Raw genomic sequence first — 18,288 nt, 5'->3', positions numbered from 1 at the left:
TACATGTGTGCACATCTACAGGTGGGTTAATGCACATGTGTGCAGAACGAGCCTTGCGCAGCACATGAGGTATGAGACACACTTGCAGGAGGTGTGCCCGTGTGTGGATCATGTGTACATGTGTGCAGAGCACTGGATGCTCGCGCACACACATGCAGGATGGCCATGGCACACTCCATGGCTCATGAACACATCTGTAGATAGTGTGCACAGGTGTAGCGGGACGCAGGGAGGGAGTGCCGCCGGGGCGGCACATGCTAGGTAGGGCTCCCTGGGGGCTCAGCCTCCCCAACAAGGCTGTCTCTGGGACCTGCTGGGCAGGGAAGGTGCCCTAGACGTGTCCACCCACGCTAGGTAGCCCTTACGTAACCCTGCCTCCCGCCAGGAGGACCCAGTGACTCCATTTTGTGGAGCAAGAAGTGTAGCACTTAACCTGCCCATGGCCACATGGCCCCTGACTGGCGACCAGGCTGAACATAGTCTGCCTGGCCTCTCTCAGCCCCTCCAGGAACAGGGCCAGTGCTGACCACACTGGCACGCAGCCGGGAGCACAGGAGACAGACGCTCACGCACAGAGGTTCTGAGGTGGGCCCAGCCCCACCCAGCAACTGCTGCAGCCACAGCCCGCTCCTCAGACCCGCTGCAACCTCCAGGCCACGAGCAGGCAGCGAGGAGGACGCCGGCACTCACTGGCTTCCGTATCTCGTCTTCTTGAACTTATCCCTCCTGTACTGCGCATGCTCCTGCTCCAGGGCGGCCACGGCGGCCACGATCTGCCTCAGGGTCTTGTAGGTCTCCTGCGGGTCATCGATGACGAATGCCGAGTACTCCTCCTGCTCGGGGCCGTCGTACACAGACTTGCTCCCACAGGCCTCTGCACACGGGGTGGGCAGAGAGGTCAGCTCCCCGCGCAGCCTCCTCCACAAGGGCTGAACATGCACACACAGCACGGACAGAAATGGACACCACTCCCGTGCAGGAGGGTCCTGCCCTGGCTGGGCCGGGGAACGCCTGAGGGGCTGCAAGCAAGAGCCCTCGGGCCAGCACTTCCAAGAGTGAGGCTGCCAAGTCCTGTGGCTCTGGGCACTGGGCAGAGCCCTCAGCCCCGTCTGCCAGACCTGCTCACATCTGTCCACTTCCTGCTGGTCTGCCCTGCCAGAACCAGCAGAGAAAACACCACGTCTGGACGCAGGGCTGGGTTGTCTCCGTCTGGCAAGGGCACTGAGCCCGGTACCCCTCACTCACCCAGCTGGACACTCCCACACCTCACCATTCAGGTCACATACGCGGTACGATGAACCATCCCAACACCTGAGCTGGCCAGGCACCTCCCTGTCTAAACACCTGCGCGTCCTCTGCTCCGGGCGACCTAGATCCCTGCTCGCAGGGCCTCCAGGTGTGAGTCAGGCTCGAGCAACCGGTGCCCTTTTCCGCACCTGCGCTGGACCAGGTGCTGTGTCCCCCAGATTCCTGCTGGGGTCCCAGGTGCCACGGTGACGTCTAGAGCTGGAGCCTTAGGGAGGTGATGAGGCTGTGAGGGTACAGGCCATGGGAATGGGACTCGGACTGACAAGGGGCCTAAAGGAGGCTCCTCCCACTCTGCATGTGAGGATGCAGTGAGCAGGTGGTGTCTGCAACCTGGGAGAGGCCCCCACCAGACCTTACAAAGCTGGCACCAGCACCTGAGGGCCTTGAGACGTGACTGTCTTTTATAACCAGACAGTGGACGGCACCTTGCTGCAGCACTGCAAACCGACCAAGAAGGGATCAGCAGCGACGAGTGGGCCCCAGACCGCAAATCCTACAAATGCTGCTGGTGCCCGAGGCAGCAGCGTCTGCGGCGCGGGCGAGAAGATGCCACGCAGCTGAGCACACCACAGGGGGACCCTGGCGAGGGCTCCGAACAGGAGCTGTGCCCAGAGCCTTGCGCCCAGAGAGCACCCGGCGTCCCGACAGAAAGCCATAGGAGGGCGAGGTCAACAGCAGGTGTCCAACAACAGAAAGGAGACCCTTGTTTAAGTGGCAGGGAACTAGCCAAATGCCCATACTGGTATCCTGTGTAGGGTGGGCTTCCAAGTGATTGAGGGTGAGGATACGACATAATGGAGGTGAGAAGAGTTCAGCAATGGAGGTGATGAGGGGAGGAGGGGTCAGAGGTGGAGGGAAGAAGAGGTCAGCGATGGAGGTGATGAGGGGAGGAAAGGTCAGCGATGGAGGTGAGGAGAGGTCTGAGGTGGAGGTGATGAGGGGAGGAGGGGTCAGAGGTGGAGGTGAGAAGAGGTCAGTGGTGGAAATGATGAGGTGAGAGGGGTCAGTGGTGGAGGTGAGGAGGGGAGGAGAGGTCAGCGATGGAGGTGATGAGTGGAGGAGAAGTCAGTGATGAAGGTGAGGAGAGGTCAGAAGTGGAGGTGATGAGCTGGGGAGGGTCAGAGGTGGAGGTGAGAAGAGGTCAGAGGTGGAAGGGAGGAGGGGAGGAGTGGATGAGGGGAGGAGGGGAGGAGAGGTCAGCGATGGGGGTGATGAGCTGAGGAGGGGTCAGAGGTGGAGGTGAGAGGGGTCAGAGGTGGCGGGGAGGAGAGGCCAGTGATGCAGGTGATGTGATGCGGGGAGGAGGGGTCAGAGGAGGAAGGTGATGAGCTGAGGAGGGGTCAGAGGTGGAGGTGAGAGAGGTCAGAGGTGGCGGGGAGGAGAGGCCAGTGATGCAGGTGATGTGATGCGGGGAGGAGGGGTCAGAGGAGGAAGGTGATGAGCTGAGGAGGGGTCAGAGGAGGAAGGTGATGAGCTGAGGAGGGGTCAGAGGTGGAGGTGAGAGGGGTCAGAGGTGGAGGTGAGGAGGGGTCAGAGGTGGAGCTGAGGAGGGGTCAGAGGTGGAGGTGAGAGAGGTCAGAGGTGGCGGGGAGGAGAGGCCAGTGATGCAGGTGATGTGATGCGGGCAGGAGGGGTCAGAGGAGGAAGGTGATGAGCTGAGGAGGGGTCAGAGGAGGAAGGTGATGAGCTGAGGAGGGGTCAGAGGTGGAGGTGAGAGGGGTCAGAGGTGGAGGTGAGGAGGGGTCAGAGGTGGAGCTGAGGAGGGGTCAGAGGTGGAGCTGAGGAGGGGTCAGAGGTGGCGGGGAGGAGGGGAGGAGAGGCCAGTGATGGAGGTGACCAGCTGAGGAGGGGCCAGTGATGGAGGTGACACAGTAGGAGAGGTCAGGATGGTGAGGAGGTGGCAGAGGTGGAGGTGACCAGCTGAGATGAGCATGTCCAACTTCCCAGCTTCTTATAACAAAATGGGAGAAGAGTAAAGTTTTTGAAGGTGAATTGTTAAGTCAAAAGGAAATGGCATTAGAGATATGCGAGATCTTTTCTGACGTGCTGTGCTACTGAGAATGTGTGTTTGGAGAGAACTGGAAGTGTGTCTGACAGCCACGTGACAGCAGGACTGCAGTGGCTGAATCTCACCAGAGTCCGCAATGGAGATGGGACTGCACACAGAAACCCTGCCACCTGGGCGTGAGGAAACAGGCAGCAGGAGAGCATGGGGCAAACCGACACCCCAGGCCCACAGGGCTGCCCCTTCAGCTGGGAACAGGAGCTGGTCTCGGAGAGAAGGGAGGAGCGCTAGGGGCTGCCCACACGCACGGAGTCAGAGCCACGCACAGGTGTAAAATGTGCCCACTGGGCCGTTAAACGGACTCTGAGCTCAAGATGGAGAAAATAAAACTGGAGTTCAGGGAAACGCTGGAGTCTGCAGGTGGCCTCAGCAAGGCCGCAGGACACTTTTTACAAAGCGTTCCAGGTGCCAACTGCAGAGGAGAAATGGACCATGAAGCAGGCAGCTGGTCTGTGCTGGTCCCCATGGCCCTCAAAATGACGGCCGAGGAGTCTGTCCAGCTGTGTAGCTGGCCTGGGTCTCTGTGACCCTCAAAGACGCAGAATGTGGAGAACAGCAGAGAGCGGATGACCGGAGCAGATGCCCAGAGACCGCAGCAGAGCACCGCCCCAGGCCCGTCCCGAACTTAGACACCAGGACTGAGCGTGCTCTCCGAACTCGGTGGGGCCCAGGCGTCAGGAGTGGCAGCGGAGTGAGCAGTACTCAGGGCCCTTCCAGAAGCTTATGGAAAAAGTGCAGCAGGAAAAAACTGCATGGATTTCAAAACTTTTTGCACCAAAATAAACTTGTCTTCTATTTCCAGTTGTCCACAAACTTTTTTGAAGTCCTCTCACGTAAGCACTCCCAGTTAACCTTTAACCCACCCAGCTCTAATAAACAGGTATTAATGCCCGTTTCCTAGATGAGAGACAACGGGCTCATCCCAGGAAACCCCTGATGGACGGCAGCCTCCCGACTCCACAGTGATGCCACCTTGGAAAGCCCCTGTGTCACTCATCACGCAGCAGCTCAAATCCAGCACCAGCTCCGCGGCGTCCCACTGAGTGCCGCCTGCTCTGCTGGGCTCACTCTGTCACTGAGCCAGGGAAAGGCCATGCCCCTCTCGTAGGCCAGTGTAACGCAGCTCCCCAGGCACTCGAAGGGTGTCCCTCCCAGGAGGACGCCAGCCCGGGGGCGAGCCTGGGGAGAGAGTAGCAAACGCAGACCAAGGGTCTTGATGTGACTGTGACTCTCCAACCAAGTTCTGCCCCAGCATGGCCCTCAGAAGCCCATGTCCAGGCAGAGGCTTGGGCGCTGAAGGAGTGAGTGACTCCGTGCCCTGCGGGACAAGGGCCTGGACAGAGTCAGCTCCAAGTTTTCCAATCACATTGATATTGTACAGCCATTGTTGTCAAGACAGCCCCTCACTGGGAAGGAGGCTAAGTGTGATACCTGCGTCCACTTGTCTGTCCATCCATCCACCACCTACTCACCTGTCAATCCATCCACACAACCACCTATCACCAATCCATCCTCCTGTCTGTCCATCTGTCCACCCACCTAACGGGTGCTGAGTATCTGCTTTGTTTAGGCCCTGAGGTCAGTTCTGCTCTCTGCTGTCAGAAGTGACAGTGTATGGGGATTATAATTTCAGTGACAGAGTTGAGCTCAGGCTATTGGATGGGGAGGTCGGGAAAAGCCCCCGGGAGGAAGAGCCTTACAGGGTAAAGCAGCATGGGCCACACTGCAGGCAGAGGCAAGAGCAGAAGCCACAGCCTGGGGGTACGAGCAGCGTGCTGCAGGCTGAGCCCTGGCCACATGGCACTGCTGGGAGGGCTGAAGGCAGCTCATGGGAGGGAGCCCAGGAAGCCTCATTCAGGAACCTAGGCCACAGCAGGGGGTGGCCTCCATCTCTCCAAGGCTCCTCCACTCCAGAGGGCTGAGAAGACTGAGCCCACCCTTGCTCCACCGTTTGGGCTGCCCTGAGGCCTTGTGCAGCCTCAAGGCCACAGCTACACGTGTCCTGAAACTCAGAGGTAGGTCCTCTGCCCAACCTGTGTGCTAGGGCTATGCACACATGCATGTGTGTCCTGCAGGGCTGGGAGCATGTGCACAGGGCTCTGCATGTGTGTGCACAAATGCATGCATGCATGGCTGTGTATATGTGTGCATGTGACTGTGTGTGTGCATGAATGCATGCATGTCCACATGGCTATGCATGCGTGTGCACATACACACATGAATGTATGCACGTGTATGTGTGTTCCTGGTGCAGTGCACGCCCCACTGAGTCACACTGAGGCTGCTGGTGGGGCCTGGAGGACGAGAGTAGCAGAGCTCGTGGGTGGGTGGCTGAGTGTACGCCCAGCCAAGGCACACATGATACTGCTGGGTCAGGTCAGGGAACCAGAGAAGGACCTCTAACGGGCTTGTTTCCAGGCACTGCCCGCTTTGTTTCTGCCACACAGTTTCTTAGGCAGATCTGAGACCCACCAGAGCCCCACGTGAAAAGACACGGTTCAGCCCTCCCGGGTCACAGGCCTCACACCACAGCCCTGTGCTGTGCAGGCTGCCCTGGCCGCCTGAGCAATTCTACAGAGCAATTCAAGATCAAGGCCAACAAAGCAGCAGGTACCTGAAACATGCAACATGCCTGGAGCTGCTGGTCACGACAGTAACACACGTGTCCACACACATGCACACCCTTGTGGAAGGTTATTAAGACACATGGCCTTCTAAACAGTGCAGTGGTTCACAGTGAAGTTAGGCCCCACCTCCCCCTCTGAAATCACCCTGTAGACCCTGCCATCACGCTCGCTCCCCAGCAGCGGCCTGAGCTGTACAAGGCTTTCCCCAGTGTGTGTGGCCCACACGGCACCAGACGCTCTGGCAGGGCCTTTCCCCTGTGGCCGTCTGCAGAACGGCTGTGCCCCAGGCCCGGCCAGGCACCCCCAAGGCCCCTGTGGTGGGCTGTGCCCCAGGCCCGGCCAGGAACCCCCAAGACCCCCTGTGGTGGGCTGTGCCCCAGGCCCAGCCAGGCACCCCCAAGGCCCCTGTGGCCCTCACGGGCAGCTCCCACGTGTAGGGCTGCACTCACCCTGCATCTTCTCCAGCCTGCCCATGTAGGAGCTGAACAGGGAGTAGATGCGCTCCGTCTCCCGGTCCCCATCGATGTCCAGCTGGATATTTGCGGGGAGGCCACTGCTCAGGCACAGCGAGAACACAAAGAACACGGGATTTACTTTTGAGCGATGCCGCTCATCCTGACATGAATTTATTCAAATCACTACAGAAAGATGGAGAGACAGACGTGAAAACTTTTCCCTACCTGACTTGGCTGCCAGGAGGCCAGAGCCAGCTTTGGCCACGTGAATGGTGTGGGAAGAAGCTCGACAGCGCTTAGAGAGGAAAGGCCAGGGGGCTGGCATGGGCACAGTGGGCTAAGCTGCCACTTGCAACGCCAGCATCCAGTATCGGGCGCTAGTTTGAGTCCTGGCTGCTTGGCTTCCAATCCAGCTCCTAGCTAATGCCCCTGGGAAGGCAGCAGCAGATGGCCCAGTGCTTGGGCCCCTGCTACCCATGTGGGAGACCTGAATGGAGTTCCATGCTCCTGCCCCAGGCCTGAGTGTTGTGGCCATTTGGGGAATGAGTTAGAGGATGGAAGACCCCTGCCCCCCCACCCCTTTTAAATAAATCAATAGCTAAATAGGGGCCGGCACTGTGGTGCAGTAGGTTACATCTCTGCCTGCAGCCCCAGCATCCCATGTGGGAGCCAGTGCAAGTCCCAGCTGCTCCACTTCCCATCCAGCCCCCTGCTAATGGCCTGGGAAAGCAGTGGAGGATGGCCCAAGTGCTTGGCCTCCTGCACCCACGTGGGAGACTCAGAAGAAGCTTCTGGCTCCTGGCTTTGGATCAGCCCAGCTCCAGCCATTGTGGCCATTTGGGGAGTGAACCAGTGGATGGAAGACCTCTGTCTCTCCCTCTCTCTGTAACTCTGACTCTCAAATAAATAAATAAATCTTTTTTAAAACTTGATAAATAAATCTTAGGAAGGACTGTCCAACCTTGGTGACTGAGTCTCCTGGGACCCACATACCCACCCAAGCGAAAAAGCAGATGCCAGAAGTAGCTGGAATAAACCTCTCTGGCGTGTGGCCCCTGATGGTTTGACTGCCCCAATCATGTGGGCTGCAGGGACTCCCATTCCTGCTGGGAGTGAGAGCAGAGGAGAGGCCCCATCGCCCATCCCCGGAGGGCCTGGGTGCCCTGGCCACACACAGACTCCTGGGAGCAGGACAGGTGGCTCCTCTGAGCTTCCGCCTCTGCAGCTGTGCCACTGGATCTGAAGTCCCGCCCCCAAGAGCTTCGGGAGGATGCAATGGCGCTGCAGGAGTGGGGCGTGAGGGTCTCAACCTCACAGCAAACAGCCTGTGGGACAACACGGCCTCCCTGTACCACAGGAGGCCCAGCAGGACAGGTCTGCCTTAGCGCCCAGGGAGAGGAGGGGTGCAGGGATCCAGGGGTGGGTGTTGGGGGTACTAAGCAGGATCTGTGAGTGGCATGAAGCTTTCAGGAGGGGACAGAGCCATGCTTCCCTTAGGAGGAGCAGGCAGCCTCCTGCCCCTGCCGGTCTTCCCCCTGCATCAAGCCCCTCCTCCACCCTGCCTCCTCCTCCTGCCCTGATGGCTGGCCCTGGCCTTGGCCGGGAGGAACCCTGGAGACTTGGAGCTCCCGCCTGCCTGCAGAGCCAACGAGGGGTTCCTCAGACAACAGCAGGAACGGCTGCTAGGCACAGCTTGCATGTGGGTGTGGGCTGTGCCTCAACTCAGTCGCTCGGCGGAACGTCCCCGAACAGCACACGTGCTGCACGGGAGGCACAGACCTACCCGGTGCAGGGGGAGCAGCCGGGCGCCGTGTCCGAGGTGGCCCTGCAGCACAGCCAGTGCCCGTTCAGGTGGGCAGACGGGTGGTAGAAGGTGAGACGCCTCTGGTTGCACTGGCTCACTTTGGTGAGGACGTCGATCCAGTCCTTGGCCTCCACGCAGTTGTTGGCCTGGATGTAGAGGGCGCGCTCGGGCTGGATGACCTGGAACATCTGCGCACAGGCAGAGGCTAAGGGGGCTGCGCAGTGCTCTGCGGCCGAACCAGAGGCACCTGGCCATCATCCCCAAGGGCCGCTGCCTAGGCAGGCTCTGCAGCCGGCGTGGCCTGGATGGACACAGGGGCTATCATCACCTGGGCTCTGCAGCACTGAACACCAGGAGACACAGAGGCCATGGGGTCACGGGCTTTCTGCCACCCTCAAACCTGACAGGAGGGGTGCAGAGAACAGTGGATCCTGGCACAACTAGGCCAGGTCACTCAGGGTCAGCCTGGCCAGGGCACGTCCCCTGATGCCAGCACTAGAAATACAAAGCAGGAGCCTGCGGAGTCCCTGGGGAGCCCCCGAGCCTGAGCACAGTGCTGGGGTCTCCTTTTCAAGCCAGATGGGTGCTCACACAAGGTGCTCCAGAGCTCGTCCTGCTCACCTTCCCATCCACAGCCCAGCCCCACCCCAGGGTCTCCCACCTGCTCCTCACCATCTGCCCCTCTCTCTCCCCACCCGACCACACGGGGACTCCTCCTCCTCCTAGCAGGTGTTACATCCTCACAAGGCTTCTCGGGACCCAGTGCCTTTGCCATTTATTACTCATTCAACAAACATTCCTGGGTGCCAGATGCTTTCCTATGTCCTGGGGGCACACTGTGGCCAGATTCTGCCATCCTGAACGTCCAGAAAGATGAGAACAAACACAACACCCAGGGCCTGTGCAAGGGGACAGGTCACAGGGGTCTGGAAGCTTCCCAATGAACAGTGCTCCAAGAATGGCCAAGAGCTCATCGGGCAGCGTACAGAGAGTGGTGGGGGTATCCCAGCTAGAGGGGAGAGTGGGTGCCAAGGTCACAGAATAGGTGGGGTTGTGTGCACAGGGTCCCAGGTAGGAGAGGCAGTGGGCACAGGGTCCCAGGTAGGAGGGGCTGTATGCACAGGGTCCCAGGTAGGAGGGGTGGTGTGCACAGAGGTTCTCAGGTAGGAGTGGCAGTGTGTACAAGGGTCCCAGGTAGGAGGGGCAGTGTGCACAGGGTCCCAGGTAGGAGGGGTGGTATGCACAGGGTCCCAGGTAGGAGAGGCAGTGGGCACAGGGTCCCAGGTAGGAGGGGCAGTGTGCACAGGGTCCCAGGTAGGAGGGGTGGTATGCACAGGGTCCCAGGTAGGAGAGGCAGTGGGCACAGGGTCCCAGGTAGGAGGGGCAGTGTGCACAGGGTCCCAGGTAGGAGGGGTGGTGTGCACAAGGTTCTGAGGTTAGGAGGGACAGTGGGCACAAGGACCCAAGTAGGAGAGAGGTGACTCTGGGTCCCAGGGCACGAGAAAGGGTTGGAGTTCAGGTCCTCAAGCGGTCCTGGGAGGAAGAGGCCAGAATGGGGTGTGTGCAGAGCCCTGGGGGAACAGGCAGGAGGGGAGCCCAGCAGCTGGAAGGCTGGCCGCCTCTCCACAGGGACGGGGAACATCTCAGCAGATGGGGGCTGTGGCTGTGACTCCAGATTTCAGGGTGAAGAGCTTGGATCACATTTAGAGACCAGGAGCCGCCCCACCCTGCAACCTTCACACGCATGTGCACACATGTGCATGTCAGACTGCATGAGTCTGGTCATGAGGGTGTCCTGGCCAGCCCAGGCTGGCCCCTCCCACAGTGACGAGCACGTGCTAAAACTAGGAAAGAGCTGCAACCTGGCCCACGCTGGTCCAGGACACAGCTCCCTTGATGAACATCCTGAGGCCACAGTCACCAAGCTGCTCCAGAGGCAGCAGCTGGGGCATTAGGCCCCTCAGGCCAGGAACCACCTCTAGGTGGCCTGTTTTCCCAAGGTCCTCTCAGACAGCCCTGGAGGAGGGGACAGGCCCTGGGGGTCCTAGAGCTGCAGGAGGGCCTCACTCCCTTCCTGGCATCCAGCAAAGAAGCTTCTTACTGACAAGGACAGGCAGAACCTGGTTCTTGAGCCCCAGTGAGAAGTGAGCAGCCGGCAGCCACTGGCTCGGCCTCTCAGCTCCACCCTGTGTGACCTGTGTGAGCCTGCTGCTGACGGAGAGAGAAGAGCCAGCCCAGGACACGGGCACAGCCGCTCTGCCCAGGACACTTCTGCACACAGCGAGCACGGGGTCTCCCCCAGAGCCCTGTTCGATGAGCAAACACCAGCAGAGTGTGTGCTGGGCTCCCCCACCCACATATGGAACACACAACTTGTCCAGGAGACACCGCCAGCAGCCCTGCCTGCTCCAGGTGAGCCTGGTAGGGGCAAGGCCCTGGGATCTGAGGACGATTCCGGGGGCACACCCACAGGGGGGCAGTGGTGGCAAACAGAGAGGCAAGCAGCTGGAGACCGGCCAGAGGGTGGGGATCCAGGCTGGCTGGGGAGTGCCTTGGGATCTGGATGTAAACCCCCCCAACAGGTGACAGGAGCGCCAGCTCCAGGGAGCCCGTTTTCCATCTGGACATGGGGGACACAGTGCCACTGCCTCGTCTCAGGTGGTGATGGCTGGAGATGACCCTGAGACCGGCATGAAAGTTCTGCGGATGGCTCCTGGCTGTCCCCAGGCCCAGGGCTGCCAGGCCACCAGAACCCTGGCCAAGCAGCTTCCCCAGTGACCAAGACAGGGTTCCACCCACACACAGCCCTTGCTCCCAAGAAGCACAAGAAGCAGTGTGAACGTGAAAAGAAACAAAACTGTCCCCAACACTGAGACCACCTCCAGACCTCATCAGGGCAAGGTCCTTTTCTGGCAACGGGCTCCAAATTATGTCACATGGTACATCTGGCCACACTGCATGGGGTCTAACCCATACACTGGGTCACATCTGTACAATGGGTCATACATATACACTGGTCACACTATAAACTGGACCACATCTGTATACTGTGTACACTCATCACACCATCCACTGGGTGTGATGTACACTGTACACTGCTCACATCATATACTGGGTCACACTGGTGTACTGGGTTACACCTATAAACTGGGTCACTTTGTACACTAGGTCACATCATACACGGGAACACTCTGTACACTGGTCACACTGTACAGTGGGTTACACCTCTACACTGGTTACATCAATGCACTGGGTCACACCTTCACACTTGCCGCACTATACACTGAGTCACTCTGTATACTTGTCACACTACATTGGTTACATCTGTACACTGGGTTACACTGTACACTGGGTCACACTTGTATTTTGGACCATACTGTACACTGGTTACACCTGTGCACTGGGCCATACTGTACACTGGGTCACACTGTATACTTGTAACACTGGTTACATCTGTACACTGGGTTATACTGTACACTGGTCACACCTCTACACTGGGTCACACTTGCATATTGGACCATACTGTACACTGGGTCACACTGTACACTTGGCCACATCTATCACAAGGTTCTGTTTGGACTTTTCCTTGACAATACAGTAAAAACACTCAATCACCTGGAAGGAGATGAACTGAGCTTGCATAGGCCCAAGTGTCGCTCTTTCCGGACAATTCATCAGCCACAACAGCCCTGAGCTATCCTGTGACGTCCACTGTGCAGGTCAGGGCAGGACAGAGGGACAGGCACCATCCCAGCTCAGGATGGCGCAGTGCCAGGGTCTGTCCTGTGTGCACTACCCTTGGTAAGGACACAGCAGCAGCACCACAGTGTTTAAGGGGCTCCCGTGGCTGCTGCAGCTGCGGTGGACACCAAGACAGCTGGCACAGCTGGACACGGAGCTGGGGTGGACGCCCAGATGGCCAGCACAGCTGGACCTTGGAGCTGGGGTGGATACCAAGACAGCCGGCACAGCTGGGCACAGAGCTGGGGTAGACACCCAGATGGCCGGCACAGCTGGGCCTTGGAGCTGGGGTAGACACCCAGATGGCCGGCACAACTGGGCACGGAGCTGGGGTGGACGCCCAGATGGCCGGCACAGCTGGGCACGGAGCTGGGGTGGACGCCCAGATGGCCAGCACAGCTGGGCATGGAGCTGGGGTGGATACCCAGATGGCCAGCACAGCTGGGCATGGAGCGGGATGGACACCCAGATGGCCGGCACAGCTGGGCCTTGGAGCTGGGGTGGACACCCAGATGGCTAGCACAGCTGGGCATGGAGCTGGGGTGGACACCCAGATGGCCGGCACAGCTGGGCATGGAGCTGGGGTGGACACCCAGATGGCTGGCACGGCTGGGCATGGAGCTGGGGTGGACACCCAGATGGCCGGCACAGCTGGGCATGGAGCTGGGGTGGACACCCAGATGGCTGGCATAGCTGGGCATGGAGCTGGGGTGGACACCCAGATGGCCAGCATACCTGGGCATGGAGCTGGGGTGGATACCCAGATGGCCAGCACAGCTGGGCATGGAGCTGGGGAGGACACCCAGATGGCTGGCACAGCTGGGCATGGAGCTGGGGAGGACACCCAGATGGCCAGCATACCTGGGCATGGAGCTGGGGTGGACACCCAGATGGCCAGCACAGCTGGGCTTTGGAGCTGGGGAGGACACCCAGATGGCCAGCATAGCTGGGCCTTGGAGCCGGGGAGGACACCTAGAAGGCACAGCTGGGCACGGAGCTGGGCTCCACTTACAGTGTGAAGATGAGGGACTTCCAGTTTTAACTAGCATTTATTATTCACAGCCTACCTTGTGAAAAAGACCCCAGGTGACTTAGAAGGAATACATCTAAGGTTAACAGAAAATAAAATTCATGTTCAGAAAACCAGGGGAGAAAGCAGGACAATGCAGAAACCTCCAGAGGCACAGCCAGCCTTGAGACCAGCGTCTACCCCAACGGGCCAGCGGGGCCCCCTCAGCCCCTCAGCCTGTGTGACAGCCATGCAGGACAAGGGACCACAAGCCACTAGTGCACCCCCAGCTCCCTCTGTGGTTCAGTCAGGGCCGTCCACTGGACAGAGCAGAGAGGGCTCTGGAGATGCTGGCCCTGCCTAAGCAAAGGTGGCCTGGACACCTGCAGAAGGCTCACAGGCAGAGGCCGGCATGCCTGTGCCCTGGGCAGGGACCAGGAGGGACATCCCACCCTGGGCCCCTCCAGCCCCGCCCTGCCCCCGAAGTGAGGCAGCTACTCCCGCCCACATCCTCATCTCACAGACCGACCGACACCACAGCTCCTACGTTTGGGGCCGGTGTGCGGACACTGTGTGGCCAGGGAACGACCAGTGCACTCAGCAGCTCCCCCGTGTGTGACCCTCAGTGACTACAGGAGCAGACCTCAGAGAGCAGCCCTGGGGCTCTGAGCTACGTCCCTAAGAAGTGGCAGTGGCTCACTGAGGCCAGGGCCTGGGGCTGAGGGGCCACAGCACGCTGAGGAGGCCCCCGGCTGAGCCCGGGTTCTGTGCTTCTCAACGCAGTGTCTGCACACAACCACCCGGCACCTTTTGTTAACCAGGCCCCTTGGCCGTTCCTGGAGTGAAATCCGCCAGCCCTCTTGAGGTCTGAGGCCTCCCTGCTTCCAGGGACTGCCCAATCCCTTCCGTGCACACCCTGCTACATCCATCACTGACGGCGCCTTGCAGTAGAAGCTGCAACTGCAGCCGCAGCCCCAGGGCCGCATGCACCACGTGCCTCGGTGACACACAGGCCTGCCTCCTCCACCGGGCTGCCTCCAGGTACAGCGTCATCGGAACACACCATGGTGACACCGCGAACTGAGGCAGCTATAAAGTAGCTGCCAGACAGCAAGGCCAGGAGAGTGAGGAAAGCTGCGGAAGTCCCAGGCCAGGGGGACAGTGATCCCTGTGGCAGAGCCCGGCCGGCGCACAAGCAGCAGCTGTGGAGCACACGGGCGACGGCCAAGCCTGGCTATGCACCAGGACTCGCTGCAAGGTGAGTGCACGGCACCAGGCCGCCGGGACACAGTCCAGGGAAGGGTGCGTGGGGACGCCTCGTTCTCCTAACACGGTAAGCTGGAGGTCAGCCAATGTGACAAAGCGTCAGTCGCCTCTCACAGAGGCCCCAGGAGCCACCAGGACGCAGCCACCAAGTGCAGGCTCCACCTTCCAGCACTTTCCACCCCAGGCGTGTCGGGCTGCGTGCGTGCGTGAGGTCTGGATGCAAGTCACTCAGCCAGGGTGAGCCCGCGAGTGGCCTGGCTGAGGGGGACGGGACCAGAGTGAGCGGGCCGGGGGAGGGGGTGCTGGCGTCCGCGGGTGGGACACTCACATTCTTCATCTTGAAGGACTCCTCCTCCAGCTTCTCCACGGCCAGGATGTTCTCGATGGGGATGCTGTAGAGGGGCTGGTCTCCTGCAGCAGACAGGGGCCTGAGCGGTGCCCGTGCCGGCCCTCTGCTCAGTCTGCCCCTCCCCCGGCTCCTGTGCCGAGCTCTGCCGAGCTCTGCCGAGGGCGGCACCCGGGCTCTCCTCCTCAAGGAGGCACTGGCTGAGCGGACCTCGCAGCCACGGGCTGGAGCCCTCACCCTGTCCAGGCAGGGCCCAAATCCCGCCTTCTCAACGGTGCCTCCAAGAAACACTTTATGCAGACACGTTGCTTTCTCAGTGTTTCAGTCTAGATCTGGCCACTGCAGGTCCAGGAAGAAACAGCAGACAGGACGACAGAGCACTGCGGGCCCTCAGTCCCTGGGCCCTGCACTGGCACCTGCGCCTGGCCTCTCCCAGGGGGTGGCAGGGCCAAGCTGACCACGGCCACGCTCTTGTGCTCAAGAGACCCTCCCACACACAGCCCCTCCCCCAAGGCTAGCCCCTGGCCCTCAGGAGCGCCAGTGTCTGCCTCAGGGCCAGCTGTGGCCACAGAGCCAGGCAAGAGGAAGGCAAGCTGGGTCCAGCTCAGGACAAGCAGGGCCCAGGGGCAGGGACTGAAGCCAGGACAAGGACGCTGGTGGGAAAAGGGACCTCACAGCTTTCCCCGGCTCTGGGGGAAGCAGCTTTCCTGGACACCAAGTCCCTCCCTCCCCAGCCCCCACCTCGACCCATCCTGGGGTCTGGCAGCTGGGTCTCCCAGGACACCAGCTCCCCCAGCCACAAGCCGACTGTGCCACAGAGCTGGGCTGTTACCTTTGCACTTGCGGTAGGTGAACTCATGGTTGGTCAGGCGGAACCACCTCTTCTTGAAGTTCTTCATCCCAAAGCGCTTTCTTCCCTGCGCCCTCTTAATCATGAACCTGCCGCAGAGAGCGTGCGGTTGGCAAGCGTTCGAGCCCAGGCACTGCCATGCGGCCTCCCTGCCCACAGCTGCAAGTCCCCCTTCCTGGGTCTGTGAAACCAGAGGCCGACGCTGGATTCTCCTCCGAGAGCCAGCTCACGCTTGGGCAGTGACAGTGGCCAACTAGTGCTTCAGCAAGACCTGGTCCTCCTGCCACCCACACCAACTCCCAACAGCAGAGGCAGCAGATGTGCCTTGAGGGCTGCTACAGAAACAACAGGGTCCCTGTAGCCCTGGAAAGCCTCAGTGTCGGGCACTGGAGGACTCTGCCTGACCCAGTGGATGGACACTGGAGACTCGGCCTGGCCCAGTAGATGGACGCTGGAGACTCAGCCTGACCCAGTGGATGGACACTGGAGACTTGGCCTGGCTCAGTGGATGGACACTGAGGACTCGGCCTGGCCCAGTGGATGGACACTGAGGACTGGCCTGGCCCAGTGGATGGACACTGGAGACTCGGCCTGGCCCAGTGGATGGACACTGGAGACTCTGCCTGACCCAGTGGATGGACACTGAGGACTCGGCCTGGCCCAGTGGATGGACACTGAGGACTGGCCTGGCCCAGTGGATGGACGCTGGAGACTCGGCCTGACCCAGTGGATGGACACTGGAGACTTGGCCTGGCTCAGTGGATGGACACTGAGGACTCGGCCTGGCCCAGTGGATGGACACTGGAGACTTGGCCTGGCCCAGTGGATGGACACTGAGGACTGGCCTGGCCCAGTGGATGGACACTGGAGACTCGGCCTGGCCCAGTGGATGGACACTGAGGACTCGGCCTGGCCCGGTGGATGGACGCTGAGGCTCGCCTGGCCCAGTGGATGGACACTGAGGACTGGCCTGGCCCAGTGGATGGACACTGGAGACTCTGCCTGACCCAGTGGATGGACACTGAGGACTCGGCCTGGCCCAGTGGATGGACACTGGAGACTTGGCCTGGCCCAGTGGATGGACACTGAGGACTGGCCTGGCCCAGTGGATGGACACTGGAGACTCGGCCTGGCCCAGTGGATGGACACTGAGGACTCGGCCTGGCCCGGTGGATGGACACTGGAGACTCGGCCTGACCCAGTGGATGGACACTGAGGACTCGGCCTGGCCCGGTGGATGGACGCTGAGGCTCGCCTGGCCCAGCGCACAGGCTGGCTCAGGGTGTCTGGGAGCCTGTCACTGTCTTCCCTGCCCAGGTGAGCCCACCAGGTTTGCCCTGACCCAAGGCCCTTGTCCAGACTCTTCAGCTCGGAGTGGAAGGAATCGACAGGTGAGTGCAGGACAGAGGAAAACCAAAGAGCAGGGCGAGGCTGATGAGGATGGGCAGAGTAGTGCATGCTGTGCCGACAGCCAGGAAACAGGCCACCCCGTGACAGAGCTGCGACAGGACAGTGAAGTAACAAGGACATGTACTGATGTGCTGTTCAGGCGAGCTTCTCCTTGCAACAGCATCCAGCAGTGAGGGCAGAAATGAGGCTGACCAGGTCTGCAGTGGGCACACGGAGGGGCTGACCGGGTCTGCAGTGGGCACACGGAGGGGCTGACCAGGTCTGCAGTGGGCACACGGAGGGGCTGACCAGGTCTGCGGTGGGCACAGAGAGGGACTGACCATGTCTGCAGTGGGCACACAGAGGGGCTGACTGGGTCTGTGGTGGGCACAGAGGGGCTGATCAGGTCTGTGTGGGCACACAGATAGGAGCTGACCGGGTCTGCAATGGGCAGAGAGAGGAGCTGACCAGGTCTGTGGTGGGCATACAGAGGGGCTGATCAGGTCTGTGGTGGGCACACAGAGGAGCTGACCGGGTCTGCAATGGGCAGAGAGAGGAGCTGACCAGGTCTGTGGTGGGCATACAGAGGGGCTGATCAGGTCTGTGGTGGGCACACAGAGGAGCTGACTGGGTCTGCAATGGGCAGAGAGTGGAGTTGACCGGGTCAGCGGTGGGCACACAGAGGAGTGCTGGTGTTGTCAGTCTGCAAGCCTGAGCAAGCCCAGGAGCACGGTGAGGACACAGCTGGACACCAGAGGGCGCCCCGAGAGCAGGCCCTGCTGGGCCCTGTGTCCTTGGAGGAAGGGCGGCTTCTGGGGGACGCAGGGTCCTGACGCAGAACCAGAGGCAGAAAGTGTGATAAACGCCTCAGCTGCATTGGCTCTGTGATACCTGCTTTTCTTAGAGCCTCAAGGCGGGAGGTTTCGTGTAATCCGACAGAACTACAGCATTTCTACAACCCCGCCATGAGCGAGGGTGCCCTCAGTGCTCGGGGCTGTTTGTGGCTGGCGCTGGGGGTGGGGGCCACTCCTGGGAGGTACAGGAAGCCTCAGGCCTCACAAGGACTCTGACTCCCAGGTCCTGAGTGCCGGGAGGTGGTGGCGTGAGGGCCATGGTGAGGCAGTAGACGGGCAGAGTGTCTCGGCACAGGGCGAGCCCTGGGGAATGTGGGTCATGGCACAGGCAACCACCAGGATGAGCACACCAGGAACGCTACCACTGGAGCTGAGGTCCAGACCCATCCTACAGGGCACTGCAGGTGCGCTGAGGGCAGAGCTAGGGAAGGCGGAGGGTGGGCACCTGAGAGTCTCAATGGACCAAACCTCAAGGTGAGCCCTGTGGGGCGTGGTTGTGTCGCGGAGGTCCCAGTATGAGGTGTGCAAACCTGAGGGTGCTGGGCTAAGCGAGGGCAGAGACACACTCGCTGCT

At 60.5% G+C, this 18,288-nt stretch overlaps 1 protein-coding gene across 4 annotated transcripts in view; it reads right to left on the bottom strand.

Annotated features, from left to right (window-relative positions):
- RASA3 (RAS p21 protein activator 3) overlaps positions 1–18,288 on the bottom strand; it is a 122,698-nt gene that overhangs the window by 1,644 nt on the left and 102,766 nt on the right. For all 4 annotated transcript variants that reach the window (XR_016212641.1, XM_070048522.2, XM_070048524.2 and 1 more), the window contains 5 exons: positions 15,454–15,560; positions 14,604–14,686; positions 8,239–8,447; positions 6,450–6,553; positions 691–874 (listed from right to left, as the gene is read on the bottom strand). Coding sequence is in view for 3 of the 4 variants with exons in the window: in XM_070048522.2 (XP_069904623.1) it covers positions 691–874; positions 6,450–6,553; positions 8,239–8,447; positions 14,604–14,686; positions 15,454–15,560 (687 nt within the window). In the remaining variant the exon portion in view is untranslated. The remainder of the gene's footprint in view (positions 1–690; positions 875–6,449; positions 6,554–8,238; positions 8,448–14,603; positions 14,687–15,453; positions 15,561–18,288) is intronic.

This window comes from Oryctolagus cuniculus, chromosome 9, assembly GCF_051225735.1.
Source record: "Oryctolagus cuniculus isolate XC-2025 breed Fujian yellow rabbit chromosome 9, ASM5122573v1, whole genome shotgun sequence".
NCBI lineage: Eukaryota > Metazoa > Chordata > Mammalia > Lagomorpha > Leporidae > Oryctolagus > Oryctolagus cuniculus.
Note: the sequence above shows the minus strand (reverse complement) of the source record. Positions and strands in the feature narration are given on the sequence as shown.